The sequence below is a fragment of the Delphinus delphis genome, chromosome 10 (assembly GCF_949987515.2).
Source record: "Delphinus delphis chromosome 10, mDelDel1.2, whole genome shotgun sequence".
Classification (NCBI taxonomy): Eukaryota; Metazoa; Chordata; class Mammalia; order Artiodactyla; family Delphinidae; genus Delphinus; species Delphinus delphis.
The window spans coordinates 39,379,020-39,404,726 of NC_082692.2; the positions used below are offsets into that span (position 1 = coordinate 39,379,020).

At 43.5% G+C, this 25,707-nt stretch overlaps 1 protein-coding gene across 7 annotated transcripts in view; it reads right to left on the reverse strand.

The window, feature by feature from the left end:
• Window positions 1–25,707, reverse strand: part of ANKS1A (ankyrin repeat and sterile alpha motif domain containing 1A) — a 187,626-nt gene that overhangs the window by 50,626 nt on the left and 111,293 nt on the right. For all 7 annotated transcript variants that reach the window (XM_060021970.1, XM_060021969.1, XM_060021972.1 and 4 more), the window contains one exon: window positions 24,577–25,166. In XM_060021970.1, coding sequence (XP_059877953.1) covers window positions 24,577–25,166 — 590 coding nt within the window. The remainder of the gene's footprint in view (window positions 1–24,576; window positions 25,167–25,707) is intronic.

Genomic DNA, 25,707 nt, shown 5'->3' on the forward strand with positions numbered 1-25,707 from the left:
ATGGCGAGACGGTTCCTAAGCCAATGTGTGCCACCTACTCACAGGGTAGTGAGTCCCATAGGCTTAGGATCACCCGTGTAAAGTGAGCTGTCTCCTTGATCTGTCCTAATATACAACCTTTAAGTGTCTGCATCTGCATTTCATCTCATTGTGTCGGGATTTAGGAACAAGGCTGTGCTTTGCCTATTTAGTCCTGCTGTGATTTCACAGGTGTCAATCATACTCTCAGCCCAGGCTTCCTTTCTTCAGACATGGAGCCCTTACCTGTGGAGAGCTAACTGCCTCTAACCAAGCTCGCCTCGGATTTATGATGCTGCATTTCCTTTCGTAGCTCAAAACCGAGAAAATATTGACACAATTACCACGTTACATAAAATTGAGCAAATAATGCAATGATATTGGCCTGAGTAATGCTAAGCATACAAAGGCTTGCAAATGTATTTTAATTAATACAAGTAGGAAGCATTTATCTAAACAATCAAGTAAAGGGCACAGCCACAAACGTGGTAGGGGTACACCATGCTCCCCAAATGTAGCATTTTCCACAAGCCGGGCTGAGACCAGTAAATGCTGCTTTGTGGAATGACTGTGGGTGTTCCCACCAGTGATGACTTCAAATAAAGCACTCAACAGAGCTCTCTCCCAGGAACGGGGCCTGACAGGCTGCAACATCCAACCTGCTCAGGTCCATCTGGGCAGGTGAACCCCTTCCAGAGCACCGAGAGACGTTACTGCATCTGTACATGAGGACCAGTAGAAGCTTTCTTCCCTGAGATCAGCCTCTGTTCCCATCCTCAAGGGTCCGGGAGATCTGACATTGAAATCTCTGTCAGCGGTGAAACAAATGCATCCATCACTAAGCTCTGGCCTTGTATACTGGCAGTTCTTAAATGTTTGCCTGGGATGAAAAAAGGCCGAATCTAATTGAACTTTCAGGAGGAATTTAGCACAGAGAAACAGCATTATCTGAGCTGGAGCACGGCCAGACCTCTGGGTTAATAACCCAACAGGGAAAACTCATCAAGGACCTTCATTCTGGAACAGCAGCAATACTTCTGATTTTTAAAAAACGGGCTTTGGAAAATTTCCTTTTTCGACAAATCAATTCCACCAGCACCATATATGTCAGAGATGCTAACTCTTCGCTCTATCAAATAAGTGCCTGTGAAGCCTGTAAATGGCTTTAAACACACGGACCCAGCTGAGGAGGATTGGTTAAGTTCTGCATTTACTTTACTGCAGCAAGTCCTTCTGGAGACCTACAGGGACGGATGAAACTACCTGGGCAGGAGCTGATATTTTAACTGAAATATACCGTGTTTGGTTCTTTTCTCCTTTCAATCTAATTTAAAAGATTAGGGGCCAAGAACTGGCCAATGCTATTTCTGGCCTTGACTTAAATATATGATACTTGAAAGCAGAAAGAGTTGTAACACCCACTGTGACATTTGCAAGGAGGGCTTTTATTTTCAACATTCTTTATAACTGTTAACTATTTTATGTATGGGGGAAGGGGCAAGCAGGAAACAGACTTACCTTAAAACTTATACTGGCATTTAAATGTGAAATTCAACACTCCCTATTCAAATTAGAATGTTTTCACAAAACATTTTCTGGCTTAAAAAAAATTGGGGTGGGGAGGGCTAATCTATCAAATTGAGTGAGAAATCCATAAAACATTGGCAGTAAACCCCTTCTGAAATCCATAAATTTCTATGTGCCCATCTGTGAAGCAAATTATTCTGCATATTCTCCAGAATCCATCATTTGTGGTGTAAAAGGGCTACTACTTATTACTAGAGAATGAAAAAGTAAATAAAATTCAAGATTTAACGGTGAGTTGGAGAAGGACTTAATTATTCTATCTCCCTCCTGAAGAAAAAGAAAGCTATCTATGCCCAAGCCTGGCAAGGCCCTCAGCCATCCAAACCTCAGCCCTTTGGACTGACCACAACATTTTAAGGACAGAGGACCTCCGACATCCTTCCGAGGTCCTTAATCCACATTTCTAAGTGTCTCTTTTGGGCTGGGAAGCCTATGGGCTTGTAAAAATGAACTGTGATTACTATCCTTGAAACGTCTCTAATCTGGTTAGGGAGACAGGCCATGCACAAAAAGACAAGATCAGCAATGCCCGATGTGCCAAATTAGTGCCTGAGGAGAGACTGCCAAATGAAAAGCCTCTGCAATCTCAGGCTGCAGGCTGACAGAGACTTGCCCTCCTCCTCTCCCTGACTGGGCCCTGGTCCTCACGACTCTTGTCAGGCTAATGCTGTTGATCTAAACTGAGGTCCCCCGCCCCCGCCCCTCCCACCTCTCACAGCACTTTCTTTTTCTTCAAGAGCGCTGATCTTTGTTTGCCACAATGTATTTTTTTTGTTTGTACTTGTTTAACATGTCTTTCCCTTTTGACCGGAAGTCCCTCAAAAGCTGGGTAAGTGTCTATTCTGTTTACTATTTCTCTTCTGTATGCCCAGCACCTACAACAATGAGCACACAGTAGGCTCTCAATAACTGTGTTGAATGAATGAATGAACAAGGCTTTAAAGAAGGGCGGCATTTCAACAAGAAGAAATGGAGAAAGCCATTCCAACAGGGACAAAGGTATAAACCAAAGTGTAGAGGAAAAGAGTGGGTAAAGGAATTGACAGGAACCAGATAAATAAGAGTACGAGAGAGAAAGCCACGTATAGAAGCTGGAATCGGGTCATTCTCTGGAGAACCATGAATCCACCAGGCCAGGGAATTTGGACTTTGTACTGTAGCAATAGGGCACCGGGGAAGGTTTCCAGTCAGGGGAGATAACCCAAAATATTTAGGAACGTGACAAGGCAGCCACATGTATGACGGACTAGAGGTGAAGCCCAGTGGCAAGCAGAATACTGAGGAGGGGGCTATCGAGGTGACACCAGGAAGGCAGGTGGGAATGGAGAGGAAGGGGAGAGATTCTGGGAGGAAACCTTGGTGACTGACACAGGATGGGGAGAAGAGGGAGAGTTCAGAGTGAAGCGCATATGAGGGCTTGAGACATCCTTTACAGGGCCAGGTGTGGGGATCACTTATACCACACAGGCTTTCCCACTTCTCATCTTTCTATTGATTTCAAAAGGAAAATTGGTATTTAAAAAAAAAAGCATCTTTACCTACAAATTAAGACCATAGTGGGTTCTACAGCTGCTAAACACTACCTGAGAAGCCCTCAGGGACCAGGCAAGACGATCACGCTGTCAGGTGGTGAGCAGGTACTCTTCCGTGATGGGGTAAAGAGACCTATGCTGATTTTGCCAAAAAGCACAACGGGGGAGAGGCTGAGCTCTGTCTCCCAGGCAGGAAGCACAGGAAGAAGCTTCACAAGGCAACAAGCAGCCCCCAGTCACTACACAGAGCAGCTTTCTGTATGACCCCCTCAGGGGGAAGTGGGGGCTCTGAAAGGGTCACACACACTGTCCCTTGACTTGAGTTCACGGACAAATTGGTCTCTAATTTTTCAGGAGAGTAGGAGGCACGTCAAACTCCTTGGTGAAGCATTACTGGGTGGCATGTGACAAGAAAACCTCATCAGAATATATATTGCAATCTGTGATGATGTCATATGACTCCAGAAGGACCTGAGGATCTCAATGCAGCCAGAGAACAGAAGCAGTATGAGAACAAGCCATCTGAGCAGAGGGGGAAGGAGCTGGGTTAGCTGGCAAAGAAATGAGAAGGTTTGAGGGTGGGAGGACATAACTGCAGCCTTAAATATCTGAAGAACTGTTAAGCAGGACAGTGTGCATGGTCCAAAAGGTAGAACCAGAACTGATGGGGCGGAAGTCACAGATTTTAGCTGGAAACAAGAAAGGAGTGTCCACAATTTCATACAAGTAATGGCGGACGGCAGAGGGGGTCACTTGGGGCTTCCAAGCAAAAGCCTGATGATCACTTCAGGGAACACAGAAGTGACTTTGTTCAGAAGGCAGTTGGACTACCTGGTAACTCAGACTCCTTCTGATTTCTTGATTTGAGAATTTGCTAGAAATCGCCTATCACTCTGCGAGCCACAAAAGAAAACACCTTACAGTCTTCCATCCGGGACATCAATAGAGGGAGGAAATACTTTGAACCTTAAAAGCGAAAAGGAAAACTCATGCTTTCTCCCAGGAGTCCCCTCTTCCAAGTTACTTTCCTTCACATACCTAGACAAAACTTTCTGGAGTTGGGGAGAAAAGTAAAATAGTACTGCAATAAATTGGGGTTAAACAAGAGGAATTGAAAAGTAATTGCTAATTAATGCCAAAACGAAAATTCAGCTCACCTATGTGGTAACTACAATCTCATCAAGACTTCGAAGCTCTAACTGGCTTCCCTCATTTAACAACTCCAACATCTTAAACAAGTCATTTCAGCTTGCAGACTTTAGTGTCCTCACTTGGAAAACTAAATCAAATAGTGGGCAAGATCAAATAGCTGTTATAAAAATCAACAGGATGTTTGGTCTTGGCAACGATTTTTTGGATTTGACACCAAAAGCAAAGGCAACAAAAGCAAAAATAAACAAACTAAAAAGCTGCCCAGCAAAGGAAACCAGTAACAAAATGAAAAGGTAACTAATGGAATGGGAGAGAATATTTGCAAACCACATACCCAGTAAGGGGTTAATATCCAAGATATACAATGAATTCAACTCAATAGCAAAAAAAACCAAGGAACTCAATTTAAAAATGGGCAAAGGACCTAAACAAACATTTTCCTAAAGAAGATATACAAATGGCCAACAGGTACATGAAAAGGTGCTCAACATCATTAAGCAACAGAGAAATGCAAAATCAAAACCACAATGAGATATCACCTCACACATGTTAGAACTGCTGTTATCAAAAAGACAAAAGTGTTGGTGAGGGTGCAGAGAGAGGGAATCCTTGTACACTGTTGGTGGGAACGTAAACCAGTACCGTCACTGTGGAAAACCATATGGAGGTTCCTCAAGAAACTAAAAACAGAACTACCACATGATCCAGCAATTCAACTTCTGGGTTTATATTCAAAGGAAATGAAATCACTATCTCAAAGAGATATATCTGTGCTCCCATGTTCACAGCAGCATTGTTTATGATAGCCAAGGTATGGAAACAACCCAAGAGTCTGTTGACAGATGAATGAATAAAGAAAATGTGGAGTATTACTTTTATTACTGTATAAAAAAAATTATATTATAAATTATGATATTATACACACAACGGAATGTTATTCAGCCTTAAAAAAGAAGGATATCCTGTCATTTGAAACCACATGGATGAACCTGGAGTATATTTTGCTAAGTGAAATAAGCCAAGACAGAGAAAAAGAAATACCCCATGATATCACTTATGTGTACAAACTTAAAAAAAAGTCAAACTCATAGAACCAGGGGAAATAGGGGAAGGCTGGTAAAAGGGTACAAACTTTCAGTGATAAGATAAATAAGGTCTGAGGATCTAACGAATAACATAGTGACTGACTACAGCTGATAATACTGTGTTTATTATGTAATCAAAATTTGCTAATAGAGTAGAATGTCAACATTCGCACCAAAAAAAAAAGTAAATACGTGAGGTGACAGACGTACTAATTAACGCAATGTGGGGAATACTTTCACGTCGTATATGTATATTAAATCATCACGTTGTATACTTTAAATACCTTACAATTCTATTTTACATCAATAAAGCTGGGAAAAAGTCAATGGATTGCATTACTCCCGATATAAAAATAAATTCCAGAAGAAACAAAGATTTAAACGTAAAAAATGAAATGATAAAACTACTAGAGGAAAATAAGAAAATGCCACTTTTTTTTCTGGTATTCGTATAATAAGGAAGATCTTTTTAACTAGGACACAAAATCCTGGTTTAAAAAAAGTCATTAAAGGAGAAGGAACCAAGATGGCGGAGTAGAAGGATGTGCTCTTACTCCCTCTTGCAAGAACACCAGAATCACAACTGCTGGACAATCATCGACAGGAAGACACTGGAACTCACCAAAAAAGATACCCCACATCCAAAGGAGAAGCCACAATGAGACGGTAGGAGGGGTGCAATCACAGTAAAATCAAATCCCATAACTGGTGGGTGGATAACTCACAGACTGGTGAACACTTATACCACAGAAGTCCACCCACTGGAGTGAAGGTTCTGAGCCCCACGTCAGGCTTCCCAACCTGGGGGTCCAGCAACAGGAGGAGAAATTCCTAGAGAATCAGACTTTGAAGACTAGCGGGAACTGATCGCAGGACTTCGACAGGACTGGGGGAAACAGACTCCACTCTTGGAGGGCACACACAAAGTACTGTGCGCATCAAGACCCAGGGGAAGGAGCAGTGACCCCAGGGGAGACAGAACCAGACCTACCTGCTAGTGTTGGAGGGTCTCCTGCAGAGGCAGGGGGTGGCTCTGTTTCACCATGGGGACAAGGACACTGGCAGCAGAAATTCTGGGAAGTACTCCCTGGCGTTAGCCCTCCCAGAGTCTGTCATTAGCCCCACCAAAGCGCCCCCGGGGAGGCTCCAGTGTTGGGTTGCCTCAGGCCAAACAACCAACAGGGAGGGAACCCAGCCCCACCCATCAACAGTCAACTGGATTAAAGTTTTACTGAGCTCTGCCCACCAGAGCAACAGTCAGCTCTACCCACCACCAGTCCCTCCCATCAAGCCTCTTAGATAGACTCATCCACCACAGGGCAGACAGCAGAAGCAAGAAGAACTACAATCCTGCAGCCTGTGGAACAAAAACCACATTCACAGAAAGATAGACAAGATGAGAAGGCAGAGGGCTATATACCAGATGAAGGAACAAGATAAAATCCCAGAAAAACAACAAAATGAAGTGGAGATAGGCAACTTTCCAGAAAAAGAATTCAGAATATTGATAGTGAAGATGATCCAGGACCTCCGAAAAAGAATGGAGACAAAGATCGAGAAGATGCAAGAAATGTTTAGCAAAGACCTAGAAGAATTAAAGAACAAACAAACAGAGATGAACAATACAATAACTGAAATGAAAACTACACTAGAAGGAATCAATGGCACAATAACTGAGGCGAAAGAATGGATAAGTGACCTGGAAGACAGAATGGTGGAATTCACTGCTGCAGAACAGAACAAAGAAAAAAGAATGAAAAGAAATGAAAACAGCCTAAGAGACCTCTGGCACAATATTAAACGCAACAACATTCGCATTATAGGGGTCCCAGAAGGAGAAGAGAGAGAGAAAAGACCTGAGAAAATATTTGAAGAGATTATAGTCGAAAACTTCCCTACCATGGGAAAGGAAATAGCCACCCAAGTCCGGGAAGCACAGCGAGTCACATACAGGATAAACCCAAGGAGAAAAATGCCGAGACACACAGTAATCAAATTGGCAAAAATTAAAGACAAAGAAAAATTATTGAAAGCAGCAAGGGAAAAATGACAAATAACATACAAGGGAACTCCCATAAGGTTAACAGCTGATTTCTCAGCAGAAACTTACAAACCAGAAGGGAGTGGCATGATATACTTAAAGTGATGGAACAGAAGAACCTACAACCAAGATTACTCTACCTGGCAAGGATACCATTCAGATTCGATGGAGAAATCAAAAGCTTTACAGACAAGCAAAAGCTCAGAGAATTCAGCACCACCAAAGCAGCTCTACAACAAATGCTAAAGGAACTTCTCTAAGTGGGAAACACAAGAGAAGAAAAGGACCTACAAAAACAAACCCAAAACAATTAAGGAAATGGTAATAGGAACATACATATTGATAATTACCTTAAACGTGAATGGATTAAATGCTCCAACAAAAAGACACAGGCTTGCTGAATGGATACAAAAACAAGACCCATATATATGCTGTCTACAAGAGACCCACTTCAGACCTAGGGACATGTACAGACTGAAAGTGAGGGGATGGAAAAAGATATTCCATGCAAATGGAAAAAAAGGAAAGCTGGAGTAGCTATACTCATATCAGATAAAATAGACTTTAAAATAAAGAGTGTTACAAGAGACAAGGAAGGACACTACATAATGATCAAGGGATCAATCCATGAAGAAGATATAACAATTATAAATATATATGCACCCAACATAGGAGCACCTCAATACATAAGGCAACTGGTAACAGCTATAAAAGAGGAAACCGACAGTAACACAATAATAGTGGGGGACTTTAACACCTCACTTACACCAATGGACAGATCATCCAAAATGAAAATAAATAAGGAAACAGAAGTTTTAAATGACACAACAGACCAGATAGATTTAATTGATATTTATAGGACATTCCATCCAAAAACAGCAGATTACACTTTCTTCTCAAGTGCGCACGGAACATTCTCCAGGATAGATCACATCTTGGGTCACAAATCAAGCCTCCGTAAATTTAAGAAAATTGAAATCATATCAAGCATCTTTTCCGACCACAACGTTATGAGATTAGAAATTAATTACAGGTAAAAATACATAAAAAACACAAACACATGGAGGCTAAACAATACGTTACTAAATAACCACAAGATCACTGAAGAAATCAAAAAGGAAATCAAAAAATTCCTAGAGACAAATGACAATGAAAACACGACAATCCAAAACCTATGGGATGCAGCAAAAGCAGTTCTAAGAGGGAAGTTTATAGCTATACAAGGCTACCTCAAACAACAAGAAAAATCTCAAGTAAACAATCTAAACTTACACCTAAAGGAACTAGAGAAGGAAGAACAAACAAAACCCAAAGTTAGCATAAGGAAAGAAATCATAAAGATCAGAGGAGAAATAAATGAAATAGAAAAAAGAAAACAATAGCAAAGATCAATAAAACTAAAAGCTGGTTCTTTGAGAAGATAAACAAAATTGATAAACCATTAGCCAGACTCATCAAGGAAAAGAGGGAGAGGACTCAAATCAATAAAATTAGAATTGAAAAAGGAGAAGTTACAACAGACACTGCAGAAATACAAAGCATCCTAAGAGACTACTACAAGCAACTCTATGGCAATAAAATGGACAACCTGGAAGAAATGGACAAATTCTTAGAAAGGTATAACCTTCCAAGACTGAACCAGGAAGAAGCAGAAAATATGAACAGAACAATCACAAGTAATGAAATTGAAACTGTGATTAAAAATCTTCCAAAAAACAAAAGTCCAGGACCAGATGGCTTCACGGGTGAATTCTATCAAACATTTAGAGAAGAGCTAACATCTATCCTTCTCAAACTCTTCCAAAAAAACTGCAGAGGAAGGAACACTCCCAAACTCATTCTATGAAGCCACCATCACCCTGATACCAAAACCAGACAAAGACACTACAAAAAAAGAAAATTACAGACCAATATCACTGATGAATATAGATGCAAAAATCCTCAACAAAATACTAGCAAACAGAATCCAAGAACCCATTAAAAGGATCATACACCATGATCAAGTGGGATTTATCACAGGGATGCAAGGATTCTTCAATATATGCAAATCAATCAATGCGATACACCATATTAACATTTAAGAATTAACATTTAAGGGCTTCTCTGGTGGCGCAGTGGTTGAGAGTCTGCCTGCCAATGCAGGGGACACGGGTTCGTGCCCCAGTCCGGGAAGATCCCACATTCCGCGGAGGGGCTGGGCCTGTGAGTCATGGCCGCTGAGCCTGCACGTCCGGAGCCTGTGCTCCACAACGGGAGAGGCCACAACAGTGAGAGGCCCGCGTACCGCAAAAAAAAAAAAAAAAAGAATTAACATTTAAAAATAAAAACCATATGATCATCTCAACAGATGATCATCTATTGATAGATCATCTCAAAAGAAAAGGCTTTTGAAAAAATTCAACACCCATTTATGATAAAAACTCTCCAGAAAATGGGCATGGAGGGAACCTACCTCAACATAATAAAGGCCATACACTACAAACCCACAGCAAACATCATTCTCAACGGTGAAAATCTGAAAGCATTTCCTCCAAGATCAGGAATAAGACAAGGATGTCCACTCTCACCACTATTATTCAACATAGTTTTGGAAGTCCTAGCCACGGCAATCAGAGAAGAAAAAGAAATACAAATTGGAAAAGAGCAAGTAAAACTGCCACTGTTTGCAGATGACATGATACTATACATAGAGAATCCTAAAGATGCCACCAGAAAACTACTAGAGCTAATCAATGAACTTAGTAAAGCAGCAGGATACAAAATCAATGCACAGAAATATCCTGCATTCCTATACACTAATGATGAAAAATCTGAAAAAGAAATTAAGGAAACACTCCCATTTACCACTGCAACAAAAAGAATAAAATATCTAGGAATAAACCTACCTAGGGAGACAAAAGCCCTGTATGCAGAAAACTATAAGACACTGATGAAAGAAATTAAAGATGACACCAACAGATGGAGAGATATACCATGTTCTTGGATTGGAAGAATCAATATTGTGAAAATGACTATACTACCCAAAGCAATCTACAGTTTCAATGCAATCCCTATCAAATTACCAATGGCATTTTTTATAGAACTAGAACAAAAAAATCTTAAAATTTGTATGGAAACACAAAAGACCCCGAGTAGCCAAAGCAGTCTTGAGGGAAAAAAACGGAGCTGGAGGAATCAGACTCCCTGACTTCAGACTATACTACAAAGCTACAGTAATCAAGACAATATTGTACTGGCACAAAAACAGAAACATAGATCAATGGAACAAGATAGAAAGCCCACAGATAAACCCACGCACCTATGGTCAACTAATCTATGACAAAAGAGGCAAAGATATACAATGGAGAAAAAACAGTCTCTTGAATAAGTGTTTCTGGGAAAACTTGACAGCTACATGTAAAAGAATGAAATTAGAACACTCCCTAACACCGTACACAAAAATAAACTCAAAATGGATTTGAGACCTAAATGTAAGACCAGACAGTATAAAACTCTTAGAGGAAAACATAGGAAGAACACTCTTTGACATTAATCACAGCAAGATCTTTTTTGATCCATCTCCTAGAGTAAAGGAAATAAAAACAAAAATAAACAAATGGGACCAAAAGAAACTTAAAAGCTTTTGCACAGCAAAGGAAACCATAAGCAAGATGAAAAGACAACCCTCAGAATGGGAGAAAATATTTGCAAATGAATCAACGGATAAAGGATTAATCTCCAAAATATAGATTCAGGTCATGCAGCTCAATATTAAAGAAACAAACAACCCAAAATCCAAAAATGGGCAGAAGACCTATATAGACATTTCTCCAAAGGAGACACAGAGATGGCCAAGAAGCACATGAAAAGCTGCTCAACGTCACTAATTATTAGAGAAGTGCAAATCAGAACTACAATGAGGTATCACCTCACACCAGTTTAGAATGGGCATCATCAGAAAATCTACAAACAACAAATGCTGGAGAGGGTGCGGAGAAAAGGGAACCCTCTTGCACTGTTGGTAGATATGTAAATTGATACAGCCACTGTGGAGAATAGTATGGAGGTTCCTTAAAAAACTAAAAATAGAATTACCATATGACCCAGCAATCCCACTACTGGGCATATACCCAGAGAAAACCATAATTCAAAAACACATGCACCCCAATGTTCATTGCAGCAGTATTTACAATAGCAGGTCATGGAAGCAACCTAAATGCCCATCGACAGACGAATGGATAAAGAAGTTGTGGTATATATACACAATGGAATATTACTCAGCCCTAAAAAGGAACAAAACTGAGTCATTTGTTGAGACATGGACGGATCTAGAGACTGTCATACAGAGTGAAGTAAGTCAGAAAAACAAATATCGTATATTAACGCATGTATGTGGAACCTAGAAAAATGGTACAGATGAGCCGGTTTGCAGGGCAGAAGTTGAGACAGAGATGTAGAGAACAGACGTATGGACACTAAGAGGGAATAACCGCGATGGGGTGGGGATGGTGGTGTGCTGAATTGGGCGATTGGGATTGACATGTATACACTGATGTGTATAAAACTGATGACTAATAAGAACCTGCAGTATAAACAAACAAAGAAAAAAACCAACTAATACTAAACTTTCTTTGGGTTATTTGTATGGAAATATGCTAATATAAATGTTTCAGACATTACATGAAATTTGTAAAAATTTTATATGTTCTGGTATAATGTTATAAGTCATAATTCTAGCTATTATTTTAAAATGTATACCTCAGAAATAACTAAATTTCCTTGTCAATTGCATTATTATGAACTTGCATCAAATCTTTAACCGTGGTCATTTTTAAGTCTTTTGTCATTTACAGACAGGTCTGGGTGTACTCTGATGCTTTTGCAAATATGTTCCTATAAAAGGGTTTCATCTTCAAGGAACTCATGGAAAAGACTCTGACAAGTATAGGTTTCTGGTAACTGACTATACTGCTGAACTGAATGAATAAGCATTTTTAGAACTCTAATGGAAAACTGATGAACTCATAGAAGTGCTAACAAAAATGAAGATAAAAAAATTAATTACATGGGACTGAGTGAACTGATAAGGATGATTATAATTTTTGTGACTTTCTGTTTGAATTAAAAAAAAAAATCCCACAAGGACTCAGAGGCAAAAAATATACAAACCAATTTTCACTGCAAAGTAAAGGAGCTGTTACAGTGGAGGATTACTGGACTGAATGTTAATATTATGACATAATATGAGTGTGTTTCGTGTTTGGTAATTGCAATCATTGTTGCTTTTGTTGTGGTCATCCATTTACAATGCTTGGTGTCAGTCTATTTATCTCTTGTAAAAATAAAATACAGTGTGTGTGTGAAAAAAAAGTCATTAAAGAAAAGATTGATAGATTCATTTACATAAAAATTTTAAATTTCTGCATGTTGGAAAAAAAAAAAACAACCAACCAAACTCCAAACACCATAAACAAAGCCAAAAGACAAACTCATACCACAGATAAAAGGTCAATTTCTTCAAACATAAAGAGCTTCTACAAACGAAAAGAGATCGATTCAAAGAAAAGAAAGGAACAAGCACAGTCCAGAAAACAGGTTTTTTTTTTAAGCATATGAAAAGATGGTATCTCACTCCTAATAAAAGACACCCACTTCAAAACTATACTAAAATAACATTACCAACCTGTTAACCAAAAAGAGATTAAAAAGCCAACAACCCCCAGGTTGGTGAGGTGTAGAGAAACAGGTGCTCTTTGTGTGTATGAGAGTAAATTTAACATGCATAAGCCCTTTAAGATACCTGTTTACCTTCTGGAAATTTATCTTAAAATAACTTTGTATAAGGATATGCACTGCAGCATTACTTTTCACTAGTGTCGACTAAAAAAGATGCACGTGAGAGTTACGAGTTAAGTTTTAATGGGGGCAAAATGAGGACTACAGCCCGGGAGTCAGCATTTCAGATAGCTCTGAGAAACTGCTCCAAAGAGGTAGGGGGGGAGGTCAGTATGTATGTGATTTTAGTGAAGGAGGAGTACATGTAATCAAGCACATATTTTTTTGCAGAAGGTTTCTGCTAGTCCTGTGAAGGTTTACTTTTCGTCATCACCATGAAGGATTTTAGTGCTTTTCTAGATATGCGGAGATACAAGAATTGGGCTCACAGAGCTTCCCTGGTGGCGCAGTGGTTAAGAATCTGCCTGCCAACGCACGGAGACACGGGTTTGAACCCTGGTCCGGGAAGATCCCACATGCCGCGGAGCAACTAAGCCCGTGCACCACGACTACTGAGCCTGCGCTCTAGAGCCCGCGTGCTGCAACCACTGAAGCCCACACGCCTAGAGCCATGCTCCACACAGCAATAAGAAGCCCACACACCACAACGAAGTGTAGCCCTGCTCGCTGCAACCAGAGAAAGTCCACGCACAGCAACGAAGACCCAAAGCAGCCAAACATAAAAAAAAAAAAAAAAAAAGAATTGGGCTCATAAAATTGGCTGCTGAAAATATCTATCTGAAGACCTGTTGTGCCAGTTTTTCCCAGAGCACAGAGTGCCTCATTTCTGCTCTCCACCCTGAACTCCTTTCAGGGGGTGTTGAAAGTCAGCAGCTGCAGCAGCACATGATTTAATCCTTGTAGAGGTAGATGGCAAGTGCCAATGGTGAGTGCCAATCTGTAGCTGACGTTAGTAAAAACTTGGTAACATCCAAAATGTCCATCTACAGGAAATGATAAATGACAGTATATCCACACTACGGATACGAAGTATAAAAATGAAAAGGAAACACTTCATACTGAATTAGAGTGATTTTCAAAAAAATACTATTAAACGAAGAAAGTGAGATTCTGAGTAGTATGTATAACATGGCACCATTTATTTTAAAAAGAAAGAAAAATATTCAACATGTCTGAAATGCTTACAGATGCACAGAATATTTCAAGGACTATGTAGGAGAGATACTTGAAAAACTTGTGATAGGAACTGGGTGTCTAGGGAGCAGAGAGGGCGGGAGACTTAAAACATTATATATTCTTCAGTACCTTTTAAATGTCAGCCATATTCAGGTATTATAACTCAAAAAAAAAAAAAATCCCCGGGTATAAAAATTCCATTTCCAGAGCTGGCTTTGCCTAGACTTCTATCTGCAGTTGGATATGGCAGTTGAGACAAATATTTCCACCAAGGGCACAGAGACAGCTCAAGACCTTGGGGTTTGGCTATTCTCACCCTTGAAGTGCTCTCCTCTGCCACTACACCCCGAGATCCACAGCGTTCTCTCCTGTCCTATAAGCCAGCACAGAGGTTTGGCCAGCCCCTGAAGATAAGCTTCTCCAGGCTCATCTGCCTTCTTAGTGTCAGTGAGGGAAGCTATTTCCCCAGCATCAAAACCTAGGACGGCATGCCTAAATGCATAACAGATACAAGGCAGCCCCCTGGTTTTTTGGAGGTCCTGTTGAAAATAACTAGCTCCAAAGTAGAAAGGAACTGGAACATTTATACAAAACACACCATTTCAACTGAGTTTACAACAGCTTCCTGGTTGTTTAAATCAGGACAGGCAAGAACAGATTGCCAGACAAATTGTCATTTGTAGGCCCCTAGTGAGCTTACGCAGTTTTCCACCTGTCCAGATAGATAAACAGGCCGCTTTGAGTTATGGACAGGTGGGCCCTGTGGCGCCAGAGACTGGGGTCATTCGAGCTCATGAGCAAGACAGAGCAGGACGCCTGGGGAAGAGCACTCAGCACCTTGGCCCTGCCCAGAATCTTCAGGTCACAAGCATTCCTCTTACCCACTGGCTACCCCCCTGGTGGCATCAAAATGGAACATCCATGGGGAAGAAAGCAGGACAAATAAAAGTAAAGGAACCCTAGGCAGGGAGGGCAGTGCTCCATGAAAACACAGAGCTGAGATAGGATCACATCTCTGAGGGCACGAGCACAACACTGGCATCCAGAAAAGAGCTGTGTTGTTGCTGAGGATCATGGATTCCAAACGAAGCCCAAGTGAGGTCCAGATTAATTGCTTTCCTAGGGTCTTACATAATGAAAAGCCTGTCCCTCACTATCTGTCCGGGTAATTACTTAGCTGCCTCTCTGACCACACAGCACATCTCTGAACAAACTAAACTTCTCTGGGGTCTATTCATTTCAAGGAGGAAAAAACATAGAAACACAGTTGTCCTATGAGAATGTAATGAAGCCAGCATGTTTAGTGATACTTCATGGGGCTCCACGTGAGCCAGAGATGATGAGGGCTGAAGCAGCCAGCAGCGGGTCACCTGGGCAGATTTACAGGGAAGGAGCAAGGACAGACCAGAGGCATCAAAATGCTTGGCATCTCAACCTGAACCAGACCCAGGCCTGCATGCACTACACACTCACTAACTAGGCAACCAAAGTCCCTGGGCACAACTGACCCCTAGCTGGACACACCAGATGTAAGCAGTTCACCATCTGAAATAACACAGAACCTACACATACGTACACATACATACACACACACACACACACACACACACACACACACAATCTCCATACCTGGCACCTCAGAAGCTCCCTGTACACTGGCCACCCTAAGTCCACTCAGGGTCAGAGAATGTCTGAGGCCACCAGTATCTCACACTCTGACTGTAATTAACTGTTGGGAACCCGTGGGCTTGGGGCTCCTAAGAAGAAGCATTTAAGATTAATCAGGGCATCAGCCCCAAGATGCCTTCCAGGGCATCAGCAAGCACCATTATGTGCTCCAAACGATGGTGCCAACACCTGCACTCATCTGCCCTGGACTCCTTAACACCTAGTCAGCTGTCCTCCTCTCACGGGAGCTCCTGTTTTCAGATTCCTGGCCATTTTCCGGTCTAAATCATTTTTTTTTAAATGTATTACTTATTTTTGGCCATGTTGGGTCTTCCTTGTTGCACGCGGGCTTTCTCTAGTTGTGGCGAGCGGGGGCTGCTCTTCGTTGCAGTGCACAGGCTTCTTAATGCGGTGGCTTCTATCGTTGTGGAGCATGGGATCTAGGCGTGCTGGCTCCGTAGCTGTGGCTTGTGGGCTCTAGAGCTGTGGTGCATGGGCTTAGCTGCTCCTTGGCATGTGGGATCTTCCCGGACCAGGGCTTGAACCCGTGTCCCCTTCATTGGCAGGCAGATTCTTAACCACTGCGCCACCAGGGAAGCCCTGGTCTAAATCATTTTGAATTCCCTTCCTTTTGCCTTATAATCCTGGTTTTTAGATTTTATTTCTGCTTTGAGCATGTGATGCACCCATGGAAATGTATTTCCTAAGACAATGACCTAGAACCCAACTCCTCTGTCAGAACCCACCTGATGATCCTGGCCCAGGATGACGACAAGGACAATGATCAAGTTTGAGAAATTCTTAGAAATTCAGATTTTATTCTAGTTCAATAGCTTAAAAATACATGTATGTATATACGTGTGTGTATACGTGTATGAGTGTACATATGTATGTACATACACATGTATGTATGTTTTAAAAGTCCCCAACAGGGCTTCCCTGGTGGCACAGTGGTTGAGAGTCTGCCTGCCGATGCAGGGGACACAGGTTCGTGCCCCGGTCCGGGAAGATCCCACATGCCATGGAGCGGCTAGGCCCGTGAGCCATGGCCGCTGAGCCTGCGCGTCCGGAGCCTGTGCTCCGCAATGGGAGAGACCACAACAGTGAGGCCTGCGTACCGCAAAAAAAAAAAGAAAAAAAAAAAAAAGTCCCCAACGCAGCTTAACAGAAAAAAATCAGGGGGAAAAAAAACAAGATGAGAAAGGAAGCAGGTGGCGATAGTGGCTAAAGAGAAAGAAAAAGGAAGTTAAAGGTAACAGGTAATAAGGTATATTTTTAAGATAATGTAAATGTAGAATGGAATTCTTTTATTGAAGTATAGTTAAGTTACAATGTTGTGTTAGTTTCAAGTGTACAGAAAGTGATTCAGTTATACATATATATGTATATATAGTATGTGTGTGTGTGTGTGTGTGTGTGTGTGTGTGTGTGTGTGTGTATAGAGAGAGAGAGAGAGAGAGAGAGAGGGAGAGAATGGAATTTTAAATTTCTCTTACAGGAGAAATAATTGTGTACAAACAGAAGCAGCAGCCAAGTAGCTCTGCTCGTGCTCCGCCCACACCCGCCCAGCTCTCTCTCTCCTCCTTCTCAGAGGGGTCTTCCCAGGCTGCCCCACTGAAAACTACAGCCCTGGCCTCCACTGCACTCTATCCCTCTTCTCAGCTTTATTTTTCTTATTAGCACTCTTCTCACCAACTAGCACACTATGCATTTTACATATTGTCTCCTTTTATTGCTCTTTCCCCTCTAGCCTTCTAGAAAGTCAGTTCCATGAGGCAGGGGATTTTGTCTGTTTTGTTCACTGCTCAACCCCAGTGCTGAGAACAGTGCCTGGAACACAGCAGGTACTCAATAAGTTAGTCAAACGAATGAATAATTATGATAAAAATATACCTCTATTTTACATTATTTCCAATTATATGAAAAATACCTCTACTTGTTTCTCAAACAATTGCTTAGAATAACATAAGATAAACTACTATTCCAGAAATTATATAAAATTACTCAGTCTGTATCCTACTGATGCCATGACTAGAAAAAAAGCAGCAAGAGATACAAAACCAGAACCAAAGTATATAAAGAATGTCCCAGAAAATGTTTCTTTCTTGATTCTCAGCATTTATATGAACTGGAATAAAGACCAAATTCTTCTCATATATTCACCTACATTCACTGTCACTCAAGCTCTTGGTCTAGTGTGAACAAAGCAAAATGTAATGAAATGAAAAAGAGGAGAAAAGGGAAATTCTCATCTTGCTAGCAATTTCACACATACCACAAAATCGTACATAGTACTTGATGGTGCCTGTCCTGACGCAGCTAAATGGAACCAGACTGTTTGTGAAAGGTCCAAGGACAGACAGTGTGGGTGGTGGCGTGGGGTGGAGGGGAGGTAGCTTACACCACAAGCAGTAAGCATTCTGTAGAATACAAAAATGGGTGAGCCCTGGCAAGAACGTTTTAAAGAAAGAAAATAATAGAAAACTCCTGGTGGAGAAGGCTGAGAATGACTGGCTGTTGGAAAAGCCCCTCCCTGATGCCACCAGTAAAAATAAGAATGAAGAGGAAAAAACGAATGAGAAAAGGAGGAAAAAAGTAAAAAGACAGGAAAGAAAAAAAAAAAGATAGGAAAGAGCACAGATGAAAAGGAGAGAGCAAGCAAAGGGAAAAAAAGAGATGAAAATAAAGAAGCAAGATGAGTAAAAAGATAGGAAAAGCAGTAATGACGCAATCTGGAGAAGCAGAGAAAAGCGTGAAAATGAGGAAAGGAAAGAGAAAAGTCAGGGTCCCAGAGGCCCGGGATGAAGAGTGGAGGGGCAGCAGCCGGGAGGGCACCCTCCCAGGCCAGGTCCCAGCCGCCTTGCCCTTTCCAGCAAGCTGTCCAGGGGGAGGCATGATGTCATCAAGAGATGGTCAGGAGAGGCTTCGGCGGGGGTGGACACACCGACCTTCTCATCACTGGCCAACTGCAGAGCCAGGACTGACTCCAGCTTATTCACAGCACTCTGGTGCGCCTTCTGTTAGCATCAAGGCCGTGGAGATGCCTATATATATATGTTTTTTTTTAAATCTAGGCTAAAAAAAATCACTTGGATTCATCAGACAGAATGGCCAAAATTGTTTATTCAGGACTGCCTATAAAATAAGCGAGATTATTTTTAAAATATGAAAACAAAAACACCCTCAATCTTACCAGGCCACTTAAAACCAAAGGAAATGTAGAGGTTCTAGGATTAAAGTTGTGACTACTGTATATACCCAGAAGCAATGTAAATAGACACTCCAGGCTCCAATCTGTCCCCAGAGGTAGGAGGGTCACATTCTTGTTTAGAGTGGGAGGGCTGTGCTCAGCAGAAAGGACTACGTGCTTGTTTACATGTCAAAGAACAATGCACACTGCAGAACAGTGGTGTGGAAAGTTTAGCCACTGTCAGCGGAAACTCAAGCCCAAATCTCTGTTTTACATCTAAGTCAATCTTCTTACACACCTGACTCTCAAGGGTTAAAAGCAACCAAAGCCTCTGTAGAGTTGAACCAATCAGTGTTTCTCTTGATGACATCATGCCTCCAACTGGACAGCTTGCTGGAAAGGGTGAGGCGTGTGGGACCTGGCCTGGAAGGGTGCCCTCCTGGCTGCTGCTCCTTCCCTACTCATGGGGAGATTCAAGGGCCAAGGGTCCCCGCAGCTACCACTTCAGATGAAACCAGGACATTCCCCAAATCCCTGGCCAGAGATCACTCTCAGTTTGCACAAAATGCATATGAAGCATGCCCCTGCACTTCACCCATTTCTCACTAGTTTAATATTGATGAAAGCCAATTACAAAACATCACTTAAGCCTTTAGCCAAGTTCTAAATGACTCAAATGTTTATGCTAAGTAGACAAGCAGCCTTCTGTGGTTTTCTCTTTCCTAAGCTTCAATCCCATTCAAAGGCAGGTACATGAGAGACTTATCTGACCCCTTAGACTTGTTATATATTCAAACCACTATCTGACCAGGAGGTTATCTCTGTTCTTCTTGCGAGGTGTTTATTTCGGATGTGGACCGCTGCTGCCGTGTGTGTGTGTGTGTGTGTGTGTGTGTGTGTGTGTGTGTGTGTGTGTGTGTGTGTGTGTGCGCCTGCGGGTGCATTGTGCAGCGCAGGAGACTGATTCAGGAGCACACAGCTGAAACGCTGCAGACACTGCCAACACTGTGGAAGGAGAACAGGTTTCTGCCTTAGAGTTGGAAGTGGGAAAGGCTTCGAGTTAAATGATGAAATTCTCCTGCCTCCCAGCACCCATGCCTTCTGGTTCATCTGCAAATGAAGATTAATTTACAATTTACACGCAAGAGCCATGCTGACTGCTCCAGCACACAGCTATCTATGGTTGTTTAGAGTCGATAGAAACCGTGCTAGAAATGTCCGTATCATTCAGGGTCCCTGCAGGAAAAAGAAGGCACATTCCAACTGGGGAACTGAAGGAGCTTGATAAAGGGATTATTTATACAGGTTTGCCTAGGGGACGGAGAGTAACAAGGGATGGGAGCTAGTCACAGCCAGGAGCCCCAGACCAGGAGGGTCCAGGGGAGGGGCTGGTTACCAGAACGCAGAGAGAGCAGCTACTGGGAAAGGATCTCTCACAAGACCGATGGTCTTCAGCAGAGCAGCAGAGGGACCCAGCCAATCCAAAATTTCCTTGGCCTAGTGATGCAGTCCACATAGGTCGGCCTCCTGGGGCACACAGGCAGGTAGAGAGGGTAGGGAATGCACTGAAGGCAGAAGGAAGATGCCCTGCACAGTGTCTAACAATCGGAGAATAGCTTAAAGAACAACAAACTAACTAACCTTATGATATAACCAGGGACAGAATACTATGCTTTTTAGAATGAGGATCTGAATCCAGATCTTACTAACACTGCCGCGGTATGGAGCCATTAGGTAAGAAAAGCAAATTATAAATCAGCAAATGTACTGAGACCCCAAATTTGGATATACATCAAACGTTAACAGAGGTTAACTATGTAGAGAGATGTAGGTGATTTATCACCTACACTCCTTATCTATATATTTTAAAGTTTTATTTAAGCTTCTCAGTTTAACTTCTATGATGTCCACGGGATCATTAAGACAAAGAGGGCGCTGACTTGACTGCAGAACATGATAAGTATCTACTGAAGCTGGGATTTAGAGCTCCTCTTAGGCTGAGCACTTTTAAAAGTAAGCTGTTCCTTCTTTGTTACCAGAAATTTAACAGAAAATACGGAGAATACAAGTGTCACTAGTGGATACTGTCTCAGAGGTTTCCCTTAACCAGGCTAACTTTTAAAAGTCCTTGGTTCAGGGCAATCGACAAGGGCCGTGTTAACACCTATGAGGAACAGGCTGTATGTGGACAAAGTGACCATCCACTGCGCATATTCCCCAACTATACATCATTATCCCAAACACCCAGCCAATCAAGTGGCCACTGTTACCCCGGATACAGAAGGTACATCGGAACAATAAACAGTAGAGAGGCTGCAGGTTGCTCTCTAACCTCTCCTCTCTCAGGGAGCCAGGCAGAAAGGCTCATTAATTTCTCAAAGAACAATGGTGTGGGGCCGGGCGGGGGCGCCTGCCCTACTTTGCCAGGCGGGGCAGGCTCTTCCGTCTTGGGTGGGGCAGACTAGTACAGGAGGTTACAGGCTGAAGGGCTTGAACTCCACCACTGGACCATCCACCCCAAAGCTCTGCCTTTTTAACGGTCTGAAGACACTCCACGCCCCAGTTCTCTTTCTCCAAAGCTGCAGGCACAATAATAATATTAATATCTACCATTCACTCAATATTCTATGCATACTAGGCACTGTGCTGGGCAGTGAAACACATATCTAATTGGTAAAAACACCTCTGAAACACAGATTTGACCACCTCTGTTTCACAGATAAAGATAACACCGAGGCTTCCTGGGGCCTCACACATGAAGGTGGAGGCGATGGAGCTGGGGCTCCAAGCGGGATCTGCTGACTTGGGAGAGGAGCCCCGCGTGCTACCCTGCACTGCCTTCCAGGAGCAGCCTGGCTAGCCTGCACGCAACTCCATCTGTGCTGGGATCGCAGCTGCCTGGGCCCGGAGCCTTCCTCTTCCTCACAGGCCCCACGGTGAACAGCTGAGCTGGTCCACAGCTGCTTCACAGCAGCCTTCCCTACCTCCTGGGGATCTAACAACGACAAAGAAAAAAAATCGTGAAGCACAAGATACAGGCAAAGCAGCCTTCAGGCACGGGTCAGGGTAGTGGCGAGCAGCCGTTAACTAATGCCCGCTTCTAGACAAGCCTGCCCAAGCCCTGCGTTTAGGGCCAACTAGTGGGGGAAACACTCCTGAAGTTTCTCTTTAGACAGAGATAGCCACAAAAACCAAGTATAACATGACTCAAAAACAATGTTGAAGGGTTACGCATAAAGGGCCCTGTTAATGTTTACTATGCAAGCAAAGCTTGATCTTCTGAATTCTTTCCAATAAGACCTCAATTGCCTTTACTTTTTTCAAATTTAAAATGCAACAGTGCTTCTGGTGGTTAGCCACACTACAGCCTGGGCCAGGACACCTAGACCTTGAACAGTCCCTGGGTTCATTGGATCCACCTGCAATCTCTACCCGCAAAGGAAATATCAGCATATAAACCTCCTCTCATTAAGATGTCAGGTGACCACTGATATATTAGCCCAAACAGCCAACTTCAATTAAGCTGGGCTGTGCCTCGGTGATTGTTTCTTTTCCAGGAGGAAATGGTGGAGCCCATAACACTGCCTGGAAATGCTGCATGCCAACAGGGCCTGGATATCCCGTGAAGAATCACCCAGCGACTTCTTGGGGTGGAGGATACGCTCAGGGTAGAGCAATAAAGAAGATTATGGTTAGATTGGTAAAGCTGTCTTCCAGCCCATTTGGAGGATTCTGAGATACTGCCTTGATATCAAATCAAATACTCACTTCTCAGCCTCATGTTCAAGGTCCTCTCACTGTCTGGTCTCAATTTCACTTTCTACCATTATTTCTTACTCTCCCTGTACAAACTCTACACTCTGTAGAAACCAAACGACCTAAGCTTTCTTGCTCATGCTTTTCTCTCCACCTCAATGCCCTTTCTTCATCCTATGGTTTCAATCTGGTTCTAACCAAAACACTTGGTTCTTTAATTCCATGTCCAATGCCACTTCTCTGTGATCTTTCCTAAAGCCTCTTTCCACCCTCTCGTACCCCTCGCCTCTGCCCACCCCACCCCCACTGATGTTTTTCTCTATTGGTCTCTCCTGCCATTTCAGAGAATATTGCATTTATCTTACTCTTAAGCTGCCTTATCCTATACTTGACTGTAAATTAGTAAAACTCCATTTTGAAAAACAAAGGTACAGCACACTTTCCTACAAACACCTACTCTCCTGTGTGTAATCTTCTGGCCCCAGGCGCTCTTGAACACAAACTGATTTTCCTTAAGTGGCCTGGCATCTAGTACAGGCTCACCAAATTCTGGTTTACTAAATAGTGCAGAACTTCTCTGGCACAGGATCTTCCTGTCCCTGACTAAACAGAGTCCTAAACCTTATCATATCTGGAGATGAGTGCTGGAGGAATCGGCCCCGCCCTGTTCCCACATTGGGAATGGGATTAGCTTTGGTTTACATAACTTTTGCAGCTGCAATCCGGATGGGCTGGGTAGGGCATTTAGTCTACAGAGTGTTCAAATGGACATGCCAGCTGCAGTGGTCCCCTCCTCTTCAAGTGCTAAATTCATCTCTTGAAAATGTTCCGGGGAGACAGATCCAGCCTGCTTCAAAGTCAGCTTCCTCCTAGCAAGAAGCTTTCAAGGGTAGTACTTGAACATTCCCTGCGTGTTTACCCATCTTTGAGAGACACATTCTTCTGCCCAGGAAGACATGTCACAGGTCACTGAAAAATATTTGGGCACATATTTCTAACTATTCTATAACAATGGCTATGAAAGGAACCTGGGCCTCAGACTCCAAATGTTTTCTCCTCACTAATCTCTCTTTGTTTCCTGAACCACCTAGCCCTCTGCCCGGCCAACCCAGGAATGTGGAATGGGCAGAACGCTTCTGTGGGGAGATCATTCGGTCTTCCTGGGAAACACAGTAAGAATAATCACGTGCAGCGGGAAACAGAAAATCCCCCTTCTGATCCCCTTTCAGCAGCTTCTCCCAAAGCCCCCTCCCCGCAACTCAGGATCTTCCCTCTTCCTCCTGAAAACTCATAGGAAGCACTCTAGCTCTTCTGAAGCATCTTCAGGGTGAGCCTGGCTCCCTCAGTGGGGCGGATGGGATCCAAATATTTCCAAATACCTTATCATTTCTAGGAACCGCCTCTCCCTCAGCCCTGCTCTGCTGGGCCTCCACCCTCCAGATTAACCATGAGTGGACCTGTCCTCTGCCACACAGGCAGGAAGACCCCTGACCTGGCTCCCCAGCACCTGCCTCCCTCCCAGTTGTCAGAAACACTCTGGTTGAAGTGCGAAGGAAGCAGGGCAGCCCCGGCCCACATCCTGGCCTGGGCGTCAGCACCCAGGGGAGCACAGGGGGCTCAGCCAGCCCAGCTCTCCGAGACGTCACGCGGCCTTACCTCATCCCACTCGGAGGCAAAGGAGGGAGACTTCTCCAGCCTCTTCTTCCCGATGCTGCAGTTGGACAGGGACTCGCTCCGGCTCCCCATCGTAGCGTCCTCCGTGGGTGAGCAGGTCAGGAGATCAGAGTCAGACTTGGACAAGCTGCGGCTGAGTTTGAGCTCAGCTTTGGGTCTGCCGGTGGGAGGGGCTCGGCTTCTGGCCCCGCTCCGGTCGCCTTCTTCCTCGGCACCCCAAGGGTGTGGAGATGCGGTGCGCGTCGAAGTTGCAGGGTGCGTCTGGCTGTGGGCGGGAGGCAGGCTGGCCGGATAGCCCACTCTCTTACTCTGGTCCGGCATGCGGGGCGCGGAGGCTCCAGACGCGCGCCCGCCCGTCTCCTCCAGCTGCATGCCTGCCTCGGGGCGGGCACCCTGTGCGGGGGACCCTTCTTGATGGCTCTGGCCAGGGGCTGGGAGCAGCTGGAAAGGGTCCTGCCCGGCCTCACACACTGGGGAGGAGCCGTGGAGGAGACCTGAGAACTGCTCCGGGACCTGCCCGTCCTGCCCCTCTGCAGAGTCCTGGCTCCGGCTGCCGCTGCTCCGCCTGTGGTCTTGGAGTGGACGGAGAGACAGAGAAATAACAAAATTAAACACGGCAAAAACCAACAAAGTTCCAATGCAGCAAGCGCACGGCCAAGCAGAGGAATTCAAAAGCAGAGGGAAAGAGAGAGAAGATGGATCGGCTGGGGAGAGGGCAGAGGGAGAGAAGGGGAGAGAGGAAGGCAGAAAACAGTTTCATATTGTTCTTAATGTCCAATTTGTACCCAAAGTCAGAGCATTTATGAAATTCCAAACACTGGCCTGATTAATGCTATCTGGCAGCCTTCCTTGTTGTTAGATTTCTGTTAACATTAACGACCAGACCTTGCTATATAAGGCGACAAGAGGTGCTAACTATATCCCACAGAAAGGACACAAGTGAGGAGAGAGTGAGTGAACACGGAGCAAAAGTGAGAGAGAGAGAGCACGCGCGTGCGAAAGAGAGCAAGCAAGCACAAGCAAGCGAGACTCACTCCTGGAACATCTGATACATTTCCATAAAGGCCAAAGTGTTATTTAGAGCCACCCGCCCCCACCCCCCCCCCCTTCCTC